Source organism: Glycine soja, chromosome 16 (genome assembly GCF_004193775.1).
Source record: "Glycine soja cultivar W05 chromosome 16, ASM419377v2, whole genome shotgun sequence".
NCBI lineage: Eukaryota > Viridiplantae > Streptophyta > Magnoliopsida > Fabales > Fabaceae > Glycine > Glycine soja.
The window spans coordinates 7911122-7931847 of NC_041017.1; the positions used below are offsets into that span (position 1 = coordinate 7911122).

The 20726-nt window shown below is 31.7% G+C and overlaps 1 protein-coding gene across 1 annotated transcript; it reads right to left on the reverse strand.

Moving 5' to 3' along the window:
* Positions 1 to 2874: 2874 nt before the first annotated feature.
* On the reverse strand, positions 2875 to 11318 carry LOC114390706 (dolichyl-diphosphooligosaccharide--protein glycosyltransferase subunit STT3A-like). Its single transcript, XM_028351552.1, has 23 exons — positions 11093 to 11318; positions 10310 to 10372; positions 10073 to 10128; positions 9891 to 9962; positions 9634 to 9739; positions 9498 to 9548; positions 9096 to 9191; positions 8842 to 8901; positions 8644 to 8757; positions 8102 to 8188; positions 6860 to 6963; positions 6672 to 6767; positions 6288 to 6408; positions 6114 to 6194; positions 5904 to 6035; positions 5576 to 5803; positions 5070 to 5213; positions 4121 to 4307; positions 3951 to 4048; positions 3723 to 3802; positions 3546 to 3633; positions 3254 to 3343; positions 2875 to 3158 (listed from the first exon to the last, which is right to left on the reverse strand). Exons 1-23 carry the CDS (start codon positions 11216 to 11218, stop codon positions 3102 to 3104), a joined length of 2337 nt encoding a protein of 778 aa, XP_028207353.1. The 5' UTR covers positions 11219 to 11318; the 3' UTR covers positions 2875 to 3101.
* Between the last annotated feature and the right edge of the window lie 9408 nt (positions 11319 to 20726).

Consider the following 20726-nt stretch of genomic DNA (forward strand, 5'->3'; position numbering starts at 1 on the left):
TTCTTGCTACTTTTGAGGAGTGTGAGGTGAAGACGGTGGTATGGGAATGTGGTGATTCAAAAAGTCCAGGACCCGACGGATTTAATTTCAAGTTAATCAAAGGGTTTTGGAAGCTTATCAAGGAAGATGTGTTGAGATTTTTGCAAGAATACCATGTGCATGGTAAGTTTCCTAGGGGATGTAACTCCTCTTTTATTACTCTTATACCTAAAGTTCTTGATCCTCAAAATTTGGGGAAATTTAGGCCAATATTTTTAGTTGGTTGTATGTATAAGATTTTAGCAAAAGTTCTTTCAAATAGACTCAAAAGGACTTTAGGAGAGGTCATTGATAAGTGATAAAGTGTTTTCTTAGGTGAGAAATGTTTTTTACATGGCACTTTGGTGGCAAATGAGGCGGTGGAGGAGGCAAAGAAATTGAAGAAGAAATTTTTTATTTTCAAAGTAGATTATGAGAAGGCTTATGACTCAATAAGTTGGGAATTCTTATAGTACATGCTAAAAAGATTGGGTTTTTATGACAAATGAATTGGGTGGATACAAGGATGCTTGGTTAGTAGTAGAGTGTCAACTTTGGTGAACCAAAGCCCTACAAAGGAATTCATGGTGTCCAAAGGATTAAGCCAAGGAAACCTATAGGCTCCTTTCTTGTTCAATATTGTAGTGGAGGGATGATGTGGGATGGTGAGAGAAGCAATAAAAAGAACCTCTACAAAAGCTTTCTTGTGGGGGGTGGATAAGGTTGAAGTGACTATTCTTCAATATCCGGATGATACTATTTTTCTTCGGAGAAGCAACTCTATCTAATGTGGTGACTATTGAAAGCTTGTTGACATAGAATTAGTTTTGGACTTAAGGTGAACTTCTTCAAAATTAGGTTTGGGACCATTGGAGTTGATATGGCAAAGATGGAGAGGTGTGCTAAATTAATGGTTATTAAATATGTTCATGAATATTATGATACATATGGAATAACCATTGATTAGGCTTTCTTTTTTTGGTTTCGGAATTGGGATTTTCTACACCCAACATTTTAAGTGAAAACCCAAATTTACCCTTGATTCATTTAACTTGAATTTGAACTACGGATTGGGAATCCGTCCATTGTACCATCCATGTTGTTTTCATTCTCCTCTCAAATTCTCTCATCTTCTTCTCTTCAATCTATGGTTCATCTTCATCAAACAATGTGTAGTTGTGGTTGGTGTCCGCCGTTGTTCCAAAATCGTCGTCGTGAGTTCTACTTTCTTTGCATTGTTTTTTGTATTGAATATATGGATTGACAATTCAATCATACGAATGGTCAATCCATAAGTGTTTTTACGGATTGTTAATCTATATGGAGTAAACAAAGGAAAAAAAAACTTATCGGTGACAACGCAATGCTACACATGGCGGCAGAGGAAAGGAAACTCGTGGAGGATGACAAGGAACTGTCGGAGGAGAAACTACGGAGGAGCCACAGACAGAAAATACACACCACGAACAATACCAACACCAGCTTTACAGAGGACACCAATGGACGTACCAAAAATTCCAAATGAACAGTGTCTTGTGAATTGTCAATCTGTAGGCTATATGAAGAAAAGAGAAAAGGAAGGAACAAAGAAGTAAAAAAGGGCAAAATTGGAATTTTTTAAATATGTTTAGTGTAGGAAGAATAACCCTTCAGAATTTGCCAATTGTTCCTGCTATTTTGGCCTATTTACTGTTATGAGTATCTCTTATACCCTTTATTAATTAATATATGATATTTTGTTGATATAAAAAAACGTAACTAAACTTACTCTCGTTTATACATTTTAAGTTATGTATTCATGTTTATTGTTCTATATTAGTGTTTCTTTTACGTCCTTAATGTTTAAAATGGTTTGATCTTTCATGGCTTGGTTTTATTAGTTTGAATGTGATTCGAAAAAAAAAATGCATTTTGAACTGTGAACTAAAATGAAACACCTAATGGGCGTTGCAATGGAGCATGGTCTATTAGTCATTTTCTCAGCATCTTTAAGAAAATTGCTTGGTCAAGCTATTCAAGAAAATGGTAGTTTAATAATAAAGGAACTTCAAAATTTTAAAAAAAAAAATTAAAATATTTAGAATTTGAATTATTTTGATTTTAATTTCCTTCCCTTTTCAAATGTTTTGTTTCGATAAATTTTAAATTCTTTGTTTAAATAGAACAATTCAATTTTCTCCATATGCAAAATTTTATTTTTATAGTTTAATGAGATGAAATTTCAATATAAAATTTTATAGAAAATAAAAACTATCTAATTTTGAATATTTAATTAAAAATATTTTAAATGTTTACTAATTTAAAAACACAAATATTGATAATTTTGACTATGATTTTTTTGACCAATAACGTCCAATGATATTTTTAGGCTGTCATTAACAGGGTTATCTTTAGCCAACATCAACAAACATTTATTTTGTCAAATTATGTCGAGAACATTTTTCAATCAATATTGGTCAAAGTTATTTTTCAATTGACACTAACTAGATTTTATTTTAGTTGATGTCAATTAGGAATTTTCCAACCAATGTCGACTAGGTTTTATGGACAACATCAATCAAACTATTTTTTAACCAATGTTGATTAGGGATTTTTTTGGCTGACATTGGCTAATAATGTTTTTCAATCAACATTTCTATCAAGTAAAAATACCTTCGATCAATGTCGGCAAAAAACTTTAATTAATGTCAGCTGAAAAAATTCTAACCAATGTTGACAAAAAAAAACTCTAACCAACATTTTTCTGAGTATTTCTCTTATTAATCCTTAAAGAAAAGTAACAAGTAGAAATTACGTTTATCTTACCAAAAAAACTTATTTTTAATCCTTAGATACAAAGTGTACATGGCCAGAAAATTATCAAATCATTTTGCTGATGGGCATTTCAATCAGAAAAATGAGACCTTAAACATTCAGTCAAACTATATAGTTTCAAAATTTTTGTTTGATCATTCGATACTCAAGCAAGTAACTAATAATGCCGGCAAAATCCTTTTCATGGCAATTGCATTAGTTGTATACATGTATACATGAAACGCACACTAAGAAATAAAGTCATCTATCAAAAGAAATGAAAAACTAAACTAAAAGGGGTTCCTTTTTAATCCTTTTCTTTTCGAGGCAGATTTTGAGCTTGCTTTCTGCAAAACATGGAAACAAGTGATCAGTCATGGCTAGGTTAAGTGATCTCCGATCAAATAAATATTAAGAACGAATATTTATGTCATATACGTACAAATTTTGATTTTTTAATCTTTCCTCGAATCCTGTTCTTTGGTGGTTTCAACTTGTAAATCCGAACCATCCAATGGTGAGTTGTGAACACCTGAAAGCATTAGTAAGGTAAACACATAGTAGATTAGGAAGGAACAACGCAGAATAACACTATCAAAACACATACACATGGTAACAATTAACAGATGTTGGTCATTCTAAATATAATAAAAAATAAAAAAAAAATATTTGATACACAGCAAGACAGTTCCTGACAGAATTATTTAATACATGACCCAGTTAAATAATCTGACCTCTTCAAAATGCGTAAGTTTGAAATGTTTCTTCCCAATTTCTGTCTGCCTCACTCTGTCAAAAGCCTTACCATCTGTCTCCACAAATCTGGAACAAGGTAAGGAGAGTTAGCTAGCATAACAGTTGAAAACTGGAATTTTTCAAACATTAACAATCAATTTTACAGAAAAGCTGACCTGTAATATGAAAGTTTATACATGAGGGAGTTTAGCATTGTTGGTGTGGCCATGGAATCAATCCGATATTGACCGTCCCTCTTTTAAAATTTGAAGAAAAAAAAAGGTGTTAACACTCCTCAAAAGCTGATTATTACTGAAGGAAGCAAGAGTATCATCTGTTCTCCAAAATAAAATATCAAAGCCATGAAAAAACATTGAACAACCCATATTACTTGTTTAACTTACTAAATAATCTGGTTCCTTTATGTGAGGGAATACACCCCCTCCAATACGAACCATCCACAGGAACTTATTGATATCATCACTGGGATAGCCAACCAGTCCTGTTAATAATTATAGCATCAAATCAGAACAGGGTAAATAAAGATAATCCCAATAGAGAGAAAGAACCTAACCTCCAAAGACAACAAGAACATATTTGACATCCAATGAGTGGAAAATTTCCCAAGCTGCCTTCTCTGGGGAAGACATGGCAGTACCAACAGTAGCAATATGTGTGTTATTCCAGGTATTATTGTCAACAATGACAGTTCGGTTAGCCATGGCAGTTGTTTGGTATCCATAGTCCCACCAAGATGCCACCTACAAGAAATTTTATGAGCATCAATATCTCGACATTTAATAGTGTTTTAACCAGCATTTATTTGCTCTTCATTAGGGGTAAGAAATGTAATCTTAGGAAATTAAAGCCATAAAATTTATAATTGATAAATTAGAAACATTACCCACTCAAATATTCAGTTAATGCATGAACCAAAATTTTAATTTTAATATATTACATACTAAAGGGTTAATACTTAATATGCCTACTTCAGAACTTTCTTCACTGGAGTTGAGTTCATAAATTACAATTTTCACATAATCCCTTGTGACAATATGAAGCATTAACGAATGATTAAGTAACTTCTCACCAAATTTCCACTGATTGAAAAAAATGGAAAAGGAAACAGGGGACCAATTAATTCTTACAAGGAACAGACTATGCCCCAAGTTAATTAATAACATTAGTTAAATCACCTCAAGTCTCAATTGAATTTCACTCCCCATAATATCAAACTACTGAAAATATTCAATTTTCATTACCAGCAGCCTCAACGGATTTATTTTCGAAACATAATGTAAATTTCAGGAATTAGTTCAAAACACAGGAAATAATGCAAGCCAACTATCATCATTAACTCCAACAATCGTTTTCAGAAAGAATATCAGTAATTAGCCTAAATTCTGAACTTGTGAGACAAAAAGGCAAAGATAATCAAGGTTGGCAACATTGGTAAAAAAATTGTACACAAGACACCATACATGCATTTCAGCCGAAAAATAATAAAATCCCATAGAACTTACTTTATCATCTATTTCTGTATTATGACTTAGCCACGCATAAGCCTCTCTAAAATCATCAAATACATGAATTCCATCATGTGAATGCGATGTTAGAACAATAGAAGGGGCTGAATATGCTTCTGCTGCTGCCCATACACTGTGAACCTACATGAGAGATCAAGATAGTGAGGAACTTTGTTATTAACATACACAGTAGCATGAAAGGGCATTATTGTTCAGAAAGAAAAGAAAAGAATCAATATAAGACATCATACTTCTAATTGAGTATTGATAACCAGAATCCTACAATTTTTCACTATAAAGAGACTATTGGTTCATTTAAAAAACAAAGTAAATTGTAAAATAATACTACTAAAATATATTATATAATATTATTTACATACAAAGGGAGAAATAAAATTGTAAACTCCTAGTGGAAAAAACCAAAAAACTTGTATAAAAAAAATAATCTACCTTGAAAACCTAGGAAACTACTTCAATGAATGATATTGTGCTTAGGAAATTACCACATAGAAGGCACCTAGCAACACAAGCAAGATAATAGCAATGATGGATGTTTCCAGAGGTAAAACCAAAAGCCTTTTCTTAATTAGTGACTTGCTCGGAGGCTTTTCCACATGTTCCTTTTCCTTCTTCTTACTCTTCTTTGAGGTCCGGTCCTTTGATGTGTCCTCACTTTTATCAGTCTTCGCCAAATCATTTGGCACAACACTTTCAGAACTGGTTTCCCCTGCCTTGATAATCAAAAGCACAATTTGAACAAAGCAAACTCATAAAGTGCCCAGAACATGATCTAATGCCAAAACTGGTGATGATTAAAAAAATAATGCTTACATCAACGTGAGAATGACCTGATAGGCTGGGCAACTGCAACTTAATAGATCTTGTGAAAACATCAAAAGCCTGAGAAAGAGCAATCCCAGACAAAATACATGCAGCTGGAGCAAGTACGAGCATCAAGCGAACCTGATATTCAGCAAGATTATGTCCTCAATAAAATAATAAAAATGCAATAGTAAGAAAAAACTCCATTATTATTCTTACCATGACTCCAGAAAAGTATACTGACGTAACAATATAAAGTATCACAAAGGAGCTTGCATCAGATAGGGGAGAAAAGCATGCCTACAGTAGGTAAGCACTGCCACGATTTAGTTTATGTAGAATATGACAAGATAAAACAAATAATCTTAATCTTTATAATTAAAAATAACTCACAATAATGCCAGCTGGAACCAGGAATGCCAAGACATTGATATCCATAAAGTATGAAGGCCAAGTAGGTGGCTGATGCTCACTAACACTAGCAATGATCGGTATATACTTGCTTGCATAAGTACTGGTTACACAACAAACAAATTAAGTACTTAGGATTGGATCCAAATCATAAAAAGAAAATAATTGCAGACTGACATAAAAAGAAAGGTAAACTTTCAAAGACACTTCACTTCTTTGGGCTATATTAGGTAAATTCCATAGTTATTATAAAATTGAATGACCAACAATCACCTTAATCATAGAATATCATTTTAGGTGGAAAAATTATTTCAACATTTTTTTAAGAATTTGAATGGTAAATAATATTGCAAACAAAACACTTACGGATCAAGCAGACTTAAACTTCTTCCACTCCATCCTTTTGTTGGGCTTGAAGCTACCAATGCTATAAGTACTGCCACCATTGCGCAACACACTGCCCTGCAAAGTAAACAAGAAAAGCACACATACTAGTTTAATATCTACCTGCAATGTTTTGAATAGTCAAATAAGCCAATCAAAGGGACACTCACAGGCCAACAGAAACAACTAGTGCCACAGCTACTTTGAACATTTTTGGTGAAAGAATTCCTTTGATATAGTGCACAAGAGCCACTACATGGATGATAATGAAAACCTGCAAAAGGAAAATTAGGTAGGTTTCAATGAAGCTTATAAGGTGGATATAAAGAGAAGGAAAGAGGAAAAATACACAAAGAAAAATGATTGGATATGCTCAAATGAGTTGACTTGATAAAAATGAATGAGTATATATTCAGTGCTAAATAATGATTATGTCCATACATTTCGAAAATAACAAGCATTTATATAATAATATAATTAGATTAGACGATTATATTTAAAAGCTTCATGATATTTGCAGAACTTCTGAATTACAATGTTAACAAGATAGTAAAATAATTATATTATAATATTCCACATATAAATGGCATTATAAATTAGTAAGTTAAATTAGAAATGGCTTTAATGAAAAGGCATTGTATCCATGCACAACTTAGTCATGTCTCATCTAATGTCTACATATTCTGTGCCTCAACTGGATGGGTCATCATCATTGTGGAACATGCCACCCCTATTATACTTTTTTTCTTAATTTTCTACCCTTGTCAATACACTTTGAAGGTTCAACCAATTCAACTGCCATCCTGATGTAGTAAGTAGTTCAAGGTTCAATTCTTGTTTGAGTTCTTTTCTTTCTTTTCATAAGTTTTTTCCCCACAAAAAATACAGAAAGGCAATGTAAACAACCATTGGATACAAGTTGAGTGAACAAAATGGAGAGAAATGCTACCGGCATAATTTGTCATCAAAATGTGCCTCTCAAGTTCAAATGAAATTTTCACCAAACATCCATAACACCAAAGTTATCCATAAAATAGAAGTATAATTTTATTTACTTTACAAAGTGTTTTATAATTTACATTGATCTTTTGTAAAATTTTCAGTTATCTCAACAAAGATATCAACTTCTAAGTTCATAAGCAGATTTTAAGAATACTGACTAGCTAAAGGGCTATTTAAACTCTATATTGACATATCAGGACATAATTTCTCCCTCCACAGAAACAAAAGAAAAAAAAGAATATTCAGTTAACTATTTTATTATTATAATTATTATTTTTTTACAACAATTCCACTGAAAATAAAGCACTCACAAGAAAAGGTATGCAATAATAATATTAGGCTAAAACATACTCTTGGTCCCTTATCTTTAAGGAAAATTAACTTCATCCAAAAACTAGGGGGGAACTCACCAGAAATGATGCAAAATGCTCTGATGTCATTACAGCATTAAACCCAACCACTGGCACCAAGGCAGCCAATAATGTTCCCAATACAACCTGCATTAAGAAAAAATCATGTGAACCAGGAACAAGATGAAGTTGAGATAGGTTCAAAATATATAAATCCAGATTGAAACCAAAGATACTTCTGGCTTGTAATTGTGAACAAAAAAGGTGATAAAGTCACAGAAAGTAGCAAATATGTGACCCTAAATTAACGACACATTCTCCAATCTAGTGATGCAGATAAATTCTGCATCAACATATTGGAACAAGGTAAACCTCATTGTAGAGCATTTTATCAATCTGATAAACCTTACCAAAAAGCCGACCTCACCTGGTAGGATAACACTTATTAAACCGTACCAAAATTCCCTCAATTATTATCCAAATTACAGCAGACTATATCAAGCCCAAGGTATGTACTATGTGCATTTCAAATTTCCAATTGAAAAAGGCAAATGTATTTATTTAAACTCTAATATAACTGTATGACTGAAACAGATACTTACAAGAGGTGCATATGCAATGTACAGTCGAGAAGAATAGCGACCAGTTACTATGCACAAGAGAACATGCATTGGAATAAGATTAATGATAAAAGTGTACCCTCCCCATGAGCAAACCTGAAAGATAAGAAGCGAAGATAACATACATAAGAGGGGGCAGAAGCAAAGATAACCAAGATAAATAGTATTATAAAAGCTTACCATGTAAAAGTATGCTATGGAATTCAAAGTGGCATAAAAGAGGGACCCTGTATTGAGCGTCTACATGATGTGTAAATCAAGTTAGAAACTTAAATAGAAGCTACTGAACTACAGTTCATACAGAATATTCAAATCACACATTGTTAGACAAAGATGATAGTGAACTCTAATAATCCTGTGGAAATTTAGAGAAACCAATGTCGTTATACAGGGTCGTTCAATATAAGGAAAAGTTCCTTGCTTTTGCAGATCACCTTAATATAGAGGTAGAAAGTGAATATCAAAGCAAATATAGCAACAGCTTCGTTGTCGTAGCTGCCAGCCACTGATCGAGATATATACGAAGGGACCTGCAGACACAGGATTATAAAGGATTCAGGATCAAATACATATAAAAGGGACGTCAGGGACCAGCAACCAAATAATATTAGAAGAGAATAACTATTACCAACAGTCATCATTGATTTACAAATATTCATATCAACACACGTGGTTATTATTCAACCAGCGTCTATCACTTTTACTAAACATTGATTTGTTAATCATTCAAATATAGAATGATGAATGGCTGAGCCAACAATTTTGATCATTAACACCATAAATGAAATGATAATAATCATTAGGAAAATTGGAAGACAATTTGTTGAGAAATTCACCATAGCCAGAAGAACTGCTGCTGTCAAGCCAGCCCCCACACCCTTAACCTCCTACAAAAGGAAGCAGCTGCAGCAAATTAGCAAGCACATAAACAACAGCAAGAATATACAAGCTGCAATTCCGGCATGTACAAACCTTTGTCAGAAGATAAGTTGCCCATGAAGCAAAGGCAGAGAATATAGGTGCAGTAAACACACAAACAGTTTCAACTGAGAGAGGTATGTTAATGGAATTCAGTATCCTGAAACCAGAAGGGAAAGGTCCAAAAATACCAAACACCTTAGATAAACTTCAAAACAATTGCTTGCATGGATATTTAATATTATTACTATAAAATGAAGAGAAAAATCACAGCATATGACAACCAACATTACTGTGTTTCAAATGCCTACCGCCATAAGGTGCCTGCTGTCAAGGTCAAACCAGGATAGACAGTCCCACCAATTACACGACCAAGGGGATACCTTGAAATGGAAAGGTAACAGACATTATATCCAGAAACATTAACAACAACCTGTTTAAACTATGCAAGTATAGAGGAAAAAGTGTTTCAATATAAACACCATCAACTTACCAAGTTCGATCATCAAACCAGTTCCAGAAATCATATATCCCATTCTTTGTCAAAAACTGAAACCAACAAAGTAGCGTCATTTGTGAATTTTTATGGCATTGAGATTAACAGAGTAAAATTAAACAAATGTTACAGCAATGAAGAAATTCCATTTTTGTATAGCCATTAACCAGCATGAGAAACTCCTCCATCATGTAGTAATAGGTGCAAAATGGTTCCATTCCAAATAGTGCTCACCTGAGTGACTCTATAGTTGAAATAAGGATCAAACTCGTGAATAACACTCTCATACTTTATAACCTGTATACAATGCATTAAAAAATGTGAAGAAGAGCAAGAACAACTCTGGCCAACAAGTGAAAATAGATAACCTACTACAGTGCCGGAAAAAACAGAAGAAGACTAATACAAACAGAAATTTGAGTTAGAACTTAGAAGTATACAGTTCATAGAAATAGCCACACCATATCACCACTTTTGCACAACTATTTCAACAAAATACGAGTTTGCTCTTGACACATTCTTGGAACCATAACCAAATAACAAGAAACCTAACGAAATACAATTATACAAATTAGAATTTCAACCAACAGGAAGACTTCAATTTATCCTCTAATCTAATATAACTCAAATACCAAATTCTTTTCAAATGCACGCACATGTGAAATGCCATAACAAATTACGAGCAACATCTTATCTCGCATTGCATTTCATCATTTCAGTCTAAGCATTACTCTTACACCACTGGTGCAAAAGTTTTTTTCAAATCGTTGACTTATCTGGCGAATGAACCAACTCAGCTCTGTCAAGTCGCAGAAAAAACAAATCTAAACAGTTCATTGATATTGCAAGATATGCTTGGTGATTGTTACATACACGTCGAAAGTAATGAAACGGTTAAATTGAACAAAAATCCGCGACGCTGAATATAGAAGCATGCAATCGCGTTGAGAAAACGAAAAGTCGGAACCGAAACGAGGTTCAGGTAACCAGATCTGCGGAATGAGGAAAAATGCTTACGGAGAAGAGACGGATCGAGAAGGCGAGAACGCCGATCATGAGAAGTATGAAGAACGCGAGGACGTTGCCGAACGCGTGCCTGATGGAGGTGGTGGTTGTGCCGTTGAGAGCCTCGGAGGCCGCCATTGACGGCCAAATTGAGCTCCGAAGAGAGAGAGGAAGAGAGAGGAAGTGTGTGTTTCTTCTGAGTCTCAGTGTGTGACTCACGGGGGTTTATATCTGAAGAAGTCGTTGCTGGAGCCGAGGGGGAAGACTAGCCTGTGTTAAGTTGCGGAGACTAAAAAGACGATATTGGGTCTGGTTTTCTGGTTAATGACTGAAATGGCCTCTATGTTTTGAAGTGGCGAAGTTCTGTTGGGCTTGCTACATATTTTTGCCTCGGGCCGTGTGATTGGACGTAGACTCTCTTCTCAGGTCTTCGGACATGGTGGATTTTTTTCATTTTTAGTGCAATAAGAATTTTTAGCTATGTTTTTTTTTTACCATGGCTACCATATTTCAAGATTTTCTCGTAAGGTTATACAAAAATAATGCGGCACTGTGCTAATTCAAATTTATTTTCTTTATCTTAATAATATAAAATAATTGTTTGAAACTGTACGAGCTATGCATTTTTTTTCTTAATTTTTTTTATCAATGATGAAATAAAACAACAAACAAAGAACCTGAAACTAGGGGCTAACAAAAGCAATCCCATGGCATCAGCCAACAAAAGAGACCCCAATTAAGAAGAACATGTTTCTCACAAGACAAGAGGAGTAGAAGAAGATGATCCCTGCTTAGCTAACCAGTTTACACACTGGTTTCCTTCCCTTAGAGTATGACAAAAAGAGACCTACCATTGTTTGTCCAGCTAGAGACTTAATATGATTAAGGATTGAAGCATGAGTATGCCAATAAGGATACCCATATTGTTGATCAAGTCATAAGCCATCAACGAATTTGTTTCGCATATTATTTTTTTGCAACCAGTATCCTAAGCTACTCGAAGACCATGCTGGATAGTTAGAAGCTCAACATGCATATTAGTGGTAAAACCACAATTTCCAGAAAATCCCATGAGCCAATCACCACCAAAACCAGACAACCCAGGATTCTGATGCTACTACCATCAACATTGATCTTAATAACATTCTCCAGAGGAGGGGTTCCAAGCTAAACTCCTTTGCACATGAACTTTGAACAAAGTGGTAAGGGAAAGGAGGATTTCGTGAGTTGTGTTTATTGGCTAGTTGTATACCAAACTGTCCAGACTTTATCTTCAAAAATCTCAATGTTACGAGCCTTCCATATATACCAACAAGCACAAACAAAGAGAATACCATGTTGCTTTTGAAGCTAATTTTTGAACCAGTTTTCCGCATCCACGGAGTAGAAGGTTGAAAATTTGTCCAGGCCAAGGTGAACCCAAATTTGCTTGGATCGGGTACAATCTCTTAGGAGATGAACAATGTTCTCCTCTTCCAAGCCACAACTGCAACAAAAAGGATCAAATGAAAGATGTGGCTTTTGAAGGGTAAGCCAAGCAAAGTATTTGATGTTTTCTGGAAGATTTAGCTTCCAGACCCAATTCCAGTTCTTTGTGGAGACTAAGTGAGTGACAAGCTCCTACATGAACCAATCATATGCAAATTTGGTAGTGTAGGTTCTTGAGTGAGAAGGACCCCAAATGATGGTGTCTTCCGTCATATCATCCAAAACACAAACTTATCATCATTTGCTTAATATGAGAAGGAATAGTCGAATTTAATGTGACCCCAATGCCAAATATCGTCCACCAAAACGTTCCTAATCCGCAACTGAGTGTCAAATATGTGAACATAATCAAGCTCATGGCATATAGTTCCTTCATCTAGCCAATGCGAATAAAAAATGGAGATATCCTCCTTGCCAACCCGATATTTGAAAGCAAAGTTAAGAACATCAAAAGCTTTCATGATTGAGTTCCACGAATAAGAACAACCTTGCTTGAGGTCTACATGCAATAACTTGAGGGACAAGTTAGTGGCAATAGTGCAATTCATAATAAGATTAATGATATGCTCCAGAAAACCAAAGTCATTAAGAGTAATTCTCAGAAACTCCCAATCAACTCAGTCATAGGCTTTCTCAAAATCAATCTTGAATAAAGGGTAGCTTGTTTTACCTTTCTTCTTATGCATGTGATGAACAACTTCATGCGCTATGAGAGCATTATTTGTGGTTCCTTTTCTAGGAATGAAACTATTCTGAAGAGGCCTAATTATAGAATCCAAGTGGGGGCGGATCCTATTAACAAACACTTTGGAGATGACCTTGAAGGGAACATGGCAAAGACTTATTGGTTGAAATTCCTTTTAAGATGTAGAACTATCAATCTTAGGAATATGCATAATCAGAGTATTAGCTAGGTTAGGATGGAAATTGCCATATGAAAAAACAGTAGCCACAAAATTGCAGACCTCACTACCAACAATATGCCAATATTTTTTGTAAATAATAGGTTCAAAACCATCCTAACCTGGAGCTTTGTAGGGATTCATCGAAAAAACAACATTCCTAACTTCCTAGACTGAAACTGGTTGAAGCAAAGCATTATAACAATCATCATCCAAATTCGGAATAGATGGAATAGAGAGGCTAGCAGGTAAACATGCTTCCAATATCTGAAACAATTGTTTAAAGAAACAATTAGCAATATTCTTGAGCAGAACACTATCAGTACACCCACCAAACAGCATCAACGAAGAGCCCAATGATTTTATTTTGTCTCCTTCTGATAATAGTTGGGGTATGGAAAAATTTAGAGTTTTTTATTTCCTAATTTAATCCAATTCTCTCTAGACTTTTGGAACCAGAGGATTTCTTCCTGAGCCAAAACCTCATTATACTGACTTTGGAGGTGCCTTTCAAACTGGACCAGGTCAGAGAAATCTTATCATCAAGTTGTCTATGAACCCCTTTGATTATCTCTTCTAACATTCTCTTTCTCTTCAAAATGTTACAAGAAATATCTTTGTTGAATTTAATAGACTCATCCTAAAATACCTTTCATTTTACTAATTACATCACCCCTTGTATCATGCCAAGTTTGAGAAACAAGTTGCTCATAGATAGGATGAATCGTCCAGGCTGCTTGAAAATGGAATAAAGACAATTTAGTGCTTGGAGCCTTAAAACAATGTATCATCAAGGAGTTGTGATTAGAATTATAAGGAGGGAGGATTTCAACCAGAGCTTGAGGGAAAAGGAGTTTTCAGTTCGAGTTGGATAGGCAGTGATCCAACTTTTTTCCTCACATGACCAACATATTGAATATTCTTCCTCCAAGTAAAGAGGTCACCAACAGTATCAATATTCATAAGAGCACATTCTGTCATTACCCAGAGAAAATTAATAGCACCTGTTACATTGAAAGAGCCACCACCAAACCTCCAGTGAACAAGTGATCCTTGAATTAATCAATTTTCATAATTCCTTTTTGTTTTCAATCAGATCAAGACAACTCTGTTGCATGCAACAAATTTCTAATTTTTTCATAACTTTTTTAAGAATTAATTTTATAATACAGTATTTTAATAAAATTTAAGAATTTATTTATATTTTAAAATATTAAATATTTTTAAAAAAAATTATTATTATATAATTTTTAAACATATTTTATGTAAGACAAGAATAACCATTTTATGTAACCTAAGAATCACGCTCAACAAACAAAATAATCTACTTTAAATTTAATTGTTACCATCTATATATTTAAATTTCTTGACTCTTGACGGTTGATTCTTAACAACAAGAACTTCTCTTAATACTACATTCTATTTTCTTATGTATTATGTATCTTTTTCTATGTTAAATATAAAATTTTATATTATTAAACTTGTTTTCTTTTACCTTAATTATCTTAAAAATTATATTAATATTTACTTGTAATGGAATGATAGTGTTGTTTAGTAAAAAAAAAAACGGAATGATATTGTTGTTTGACCATTAAACGCTAATTCTAATTCAAATTAGTTTTTGAACCATGCAATCCATGAGTATTTTTTTAATTATTATATAAGAATTAATTTATATTAATATAAATGAAAAGTAAATATGAATAAAAAAAATCAGAAAAAATATCCATGCCTCTTTCTTATTATAAATATGTTAAAGAATATGGATCAAGTATACATGATCATGTCCTGCACTGCATTTGCTAACATTGTGTACATCAATCTATCAAAACCTTATTCACACAAACATATTTATATAATAGTCTATCCTGTCCTTATAAAACACTAATTCAATTAATTGATAAAAATATACTTCGGATAACGAATAACAAGTTTACTGCACATGATGTGTTATATGTGTGGATATATTATTGTCACTGTTAGAACAAAATAAATAAATAACAGTTGCAACTAAATTAGTTGTGTCAATACATTAATTAGTTTAGTTGAAAAATGATAAAAAAAAAAAACATAAATTCATATTAAAATTATTACCACAATATATTTAAAAGCACTAAAATTATAATAAAGTATAATTTTTCCTAAATTATTCAAATATAAACATAATTTAGGCAAGTTTTTCATCCTACATAAGTATTTATTTTCATACTTTCATTAAAAATGTTCATACTCATTTGTTATATTTTACTTATACTTCACATGTTACAAAAATAAAACATTCATAAATTAGCTGAGTCGACAAATTAATTAGTTTAGTTAAGAAATAATAAGCAAGAAAAATTAAATTCATATTAAATTATTACAATAAAAATAAAAAGTAATAAAATTATAATAAAGCATAAATTTTCCTTAGCTATTCAAATATAACATAATTTAAGGTAAAAAAAAAATTTCATGACTTAAGTGTTTTTACATGAAAAATGTTCATCCCCATTTGTTATAATTTATTTCTACTTCATATGTTACAAAAATAAACATTCATAAATTAGTTGTGTCAATATATTAATTAGTTTAGTTAAGAGATAGCAAGCAAGAGAAAAATAAATTCATAATAAATTATTACAACAATAAATTTAAAAATGATAAAATTATAATAAAACATAATTTTTCTTAAATTATTCAAGTGTTCACATGATTTAAGGTAAATTATTCATTGTATGACTTAATGTTTCCTTTTGTTCCATGAAAAATGTTCATCCCTATTTATTATATTTTATTTATACTTCACATGTTACAAAAATTAAAACATTCATAAATCAGTTGTGTTAATACATTAATTAGTTTAGTCAAGAGATGGTAAGTAAGAAAAAAGTAAATTCATACTAAAACTATTACAACAGTAAAATTATAATTTTTCCTAAGATATATAAATGTTAATGTAATTTAAGTTAAATTATTCATCATATGATTTAAGTTTATTTTTTTTATGAAAAATGTCCCTCCCGTTTGTTATATTTTATTTATACTTCATATGTTAAAAAAATCAATAAATAAATAAAGTTATAAGACAGTGGGTAGGGAATATATTTTTATATTTTAATTATTGTAGTAATAAATTAAAAAAATTATAATTTTACCCAAATAATTTATATGTTAGTTTTGTTTAAAGTATAATAATTCATGGGTATTAATTTTGATTGGAAAAATATTTTAGTGAAAAAACTCCATCCCCGTTAATTAATTACAATTTTTCTTACATACTTAAAAAATGTTCATCTCATGTACTATTTTTTATGTATAATTTTCATTTTAATAAATTTACATATACATTTTTAAAATAATTTTAATAATTTATTTAACTGAGAAAATAAATATATTTTATTTTGATTAGATAAAAATTTGTAGTTAAAATAATTTTTTTATTTGATTAGACAAAAATTTATAGTAAAATATTCATTCTCATGAATTAAGTGTAAATTTTCCTATATGCTTTCATAAAAAAAGTTAATCGCCATCTCTATATCTTATTTTTTATATATATATAACTTCTATTTAATAAATTGTGTGTTTCAATAGATATAAGAACAAATGAACTCAAAGAAACTTAAATTACTTGCACAATAAAACTTGAATCATCATCAGAATTCAAAAACATATATCACTATTCAAGGTCCTTTCAAACTTCAATATGCAAATCCCGTGTACCTTTTGGCTTAAATAACTTATAACTTTGTGTTATTTTAATTATGTAAAATTTGTTTAAAATTTATAAAATTTATGTATATTAGTTATTACTCTCTCTTCTGATTTAATTACACTTAGAAAATTGATTATTATTTAGACAATTAGTTGAAATAAGATCACCAAAATTAATAATTTTTAAAAGACTTTAACAATGATAAAGAGAGTATTAGAAAAAGAGTGTAAAAAAATTATATTACTAATATTTCGCCTCCCTATAAATAACTGGATGTAATATCGTTATTTCTACTGACTGTATCAAAGTTGGTGAGTTTTAAAAAATTCCAATAAATTAAAGAGTGTCAATTAGAGAAAGTATGGTTAGCATTCTTGATCCCAATTAAGTACATTAATAACTTGATGTAATAATTTCTACTCACTAAATCAAATTACAATTTTTTTTTCTCAACTCTCTCATTTCTCATCATGTTTCGTTACAGGATGAATATAATTACACTAATGGGAAAGAAGAAGAAATAAGCTTTTCAATAGAAATATATAAAAACTGAAAAGAACAACTTAATTTATTTTTAATAATGTAATAATCTAATAATTTTAAAAACAGATCAATTGTTAACCATTATTATTTACAACAATCCAATTCATTTTTTTAATAAATGAATTAGATTTATTAACTATAAATGAATTGATTAAATTATCGATATATCTACTGCATTATTGCCTCTAATTTTTCCTTATTTCTTCGGTAACCTAAAAGATATAAATCGCGACACGTACGCATAGTCTTTATAATTTATATTATAAGATAAAAATGTTCCAATCATTATGCAGATAAGCACCAATTTTTTCGTGGCAGATGCATGAGCAACCAAATGGCAAACAATTACAAAAAGGCCGATAAATTACAAACTGAGTCTACCATAAAAACTTTAGTGTAAAGGATTCTATTTAGAAAAAAGTCCTAAAAAGTAGATGCATTACAATTAAAAGACTTCCTTCAATGACAAGAGTTTACAATTATAACTGCCTAATGTATATCTTTTCGTTGGACCACCAATAATTTAGGAGAAAATATCTGAATATTTTTAACGAGAGTCATGTGAGTTTGACAATTGACAAGTTTAATTAATCAAGTATTTGATGAGAGAATTAAGCAATGATCCATTACTAATTTTCTACCTTGTGATGATAATAGGGTTAAAATATGAATGCGTCTCTTTCTCTAAAGTTTTTGTACTTCCCATAAAGGAAAATTTATTTTATTTTCATTCTTTGTTCTTTCATGATCTTGTTAATTCTCGTCCATACAATGTTTTGAGCCCTAGAAAAAAAAACTGAACTTTAGGTAATAGCAGTATATGAGAAGTTAAACAGTAAGATAAATGCTAATTAGTAGTCTAAAGACATTGTTTAAAAAATTTAAACTTTATGTTAACAAATATATAAATAAATCTCCTAATAAAAAAATATTATTAACAGATTTAACTCCTTAACCAGTTAATAGTTATTGGAACATTAGCAAGACCAAACTCATAAGATTGCAGCAAACTAGGGAGTTAAGTAATAAACATTTACGATGTGAGGATTTGGACCAAATTAATAAAGAAGATCAATGAAGTGCTTACTTCCTCATTGTGTTTAATGTACATTAGAAGTACTTGTTGCGCATGGAAAGCGAGATGCATGTGTTGCTTCGTAGGGCGTACTTTCTCCTCTTAAAAGTGTGGAGTTCAACGAATTTGGGACCAGAGTGGTTATGGATCAAACGGGACTGGCTTTTCTATGTACCATATATGATAAAACAACACTTCCAATTTGGAAAAGAGAAAAGAGAGAATGGCCCTATGCTTGTGGTTGAGCAAGGAAGGTAGAAAGTTTTATTTTGAGTCTTATTAGTAGCAGTAGCTAGTACTACCATACTTATCTCTACCATAGAAAGTTTGAAAGAAGCAAAGGACATTCTTGCATATATAATTACAATAATTAACTATCCGGTATTTAATTAAGAGTAAATATCTTTTTTGTTTCCTAAAATTGCAAGGCATTGTCATTGTAATATATAAAATTAGGAAAATAGTAATAAATAAATCTTAAAATTGAATTGTATCAATTAATTTAGTCTCTATCTTTAACCATCTACTAATTCTGATCTGTTAATGTGATGTGATATGTTATCAAATTGATAATTTCAATGACTTTTTTTTTTGTCAAAATGACATTAAAAACATTAATCAAGCTAGTCAGGACATATGTCCTTCATTAATGATTGGTCCTATCAGCAAATATAAAATAAATAAAAAATAAAAAAATCATGGAAACCACCACTGCTTATCCTCACTCTCCACTTGCAAACCCATCTTCTTCCATTTCCATATACATATATACTTCACCGCAACAACCACCTCCATCTGTGTTGTTCTACATAAAGCGGCCATGTTATCAGTGTTGGCACCCATGCACACAACCACTCCTTCCAGTGCTATGACTTCATGCAAGTATATATAATTATAACTCAACCATTAATGATTGTGATTTGCAAGATTGTGTTGTTTTGTTAATTAGCTATAGGTTCACCTGATCAAGAATGAAGTTCCTGGAGGAGACACTGTTGAAGAGCTAGAATATAATTTAAGCAATCCCTGAACAAAGTTGGAGATGTGTGGCATGTCATTTTTTTTTATTTCAATCTCAAATGGCATTGTTTCGGCCATATTTTAATTTTGATTGAAATTAAACCTATAGCAACAAGATGACAAAAAGAAAAATATATAAGTTTGAAAAAATATGGCTACAAAATGAAGAATGCAAGGATGTTCCATTAAAATGAACTGTAGAAGGTAACTTGGAATGTTGCGAGATAGTTAATAGTGGACAATTACCTAACTTACCTAAGCAAATAAAGGAGGCCAAATTAAAAGTTGACAAATTGCAACAGATGGATAAGTAGAAAAACGTACGGAATTAACCAAGAAAATCAGAATGTTATTACTAAAGGAATAAATTATGTGTGGTGCCAAAGGGCACAAACATGTTGGCTGTTTTAATTTAGGAGTCATTGTTATGGTTCAAAACCTGCAACTGATTTACAAAACCATCAAACAAAGCAACACAACAATAGCAAGGAAGCATACAAAAACTAATAATATAAAAATATTGAATCAAACAAAAAATAAGGGATAGAAGATGTGTTTTAATTTTAGGGGATCTTTATTAAATATCAATAACCATTAGGAACATATTATGTTAGATTATCAAGAAGAGTTTTACGGGTACCTGGATCCATAATGATTGATTAAATAAACGCATTAGAACCTGAATCCGTAGGTAATCGGTGACTTCATGATTCTTCCTCAACAGGAACCTCTTTATTCCTTAATAAGATCTTCGTAACTCTCCAGATGGGAAGAAGAGAAACTATATGTGATAGATCGGTATATTGGGGACCATAGTTGTCTTATAGTGTGTTAACCTAATAGGTTTCCATTATCCCATAATGGGCCAACAATGACAACTATTTATTTAAGTTCATATCATCTGATTTAGTTGTCTAACAG

Bases quoted from the DNA above. Each gene is read 5' to 3' on its own strand.
- LOC114390706 (XM_028351552.1), bottom strand. From the start codon at position 11,218: ATGGCGGCCTCCGAGGCTCTCAACGGCACAACCACCACCTCCATCAGG. The intron at 9,549-9,633 runs GTTTGTACATGC...TTCCTTTTGTAG, and splicing joins CAACTTATCTTCTGACAAAG to GAGGTTAAGGGTGTGGGGGC. The intron at 6,964-8,101 runs GTGAGTTCCCCC...TTCCTTTTGCAG, and splicing joins AGCATTTTGCATCATTTCTG to GTTTTCATTATCATCCATGT.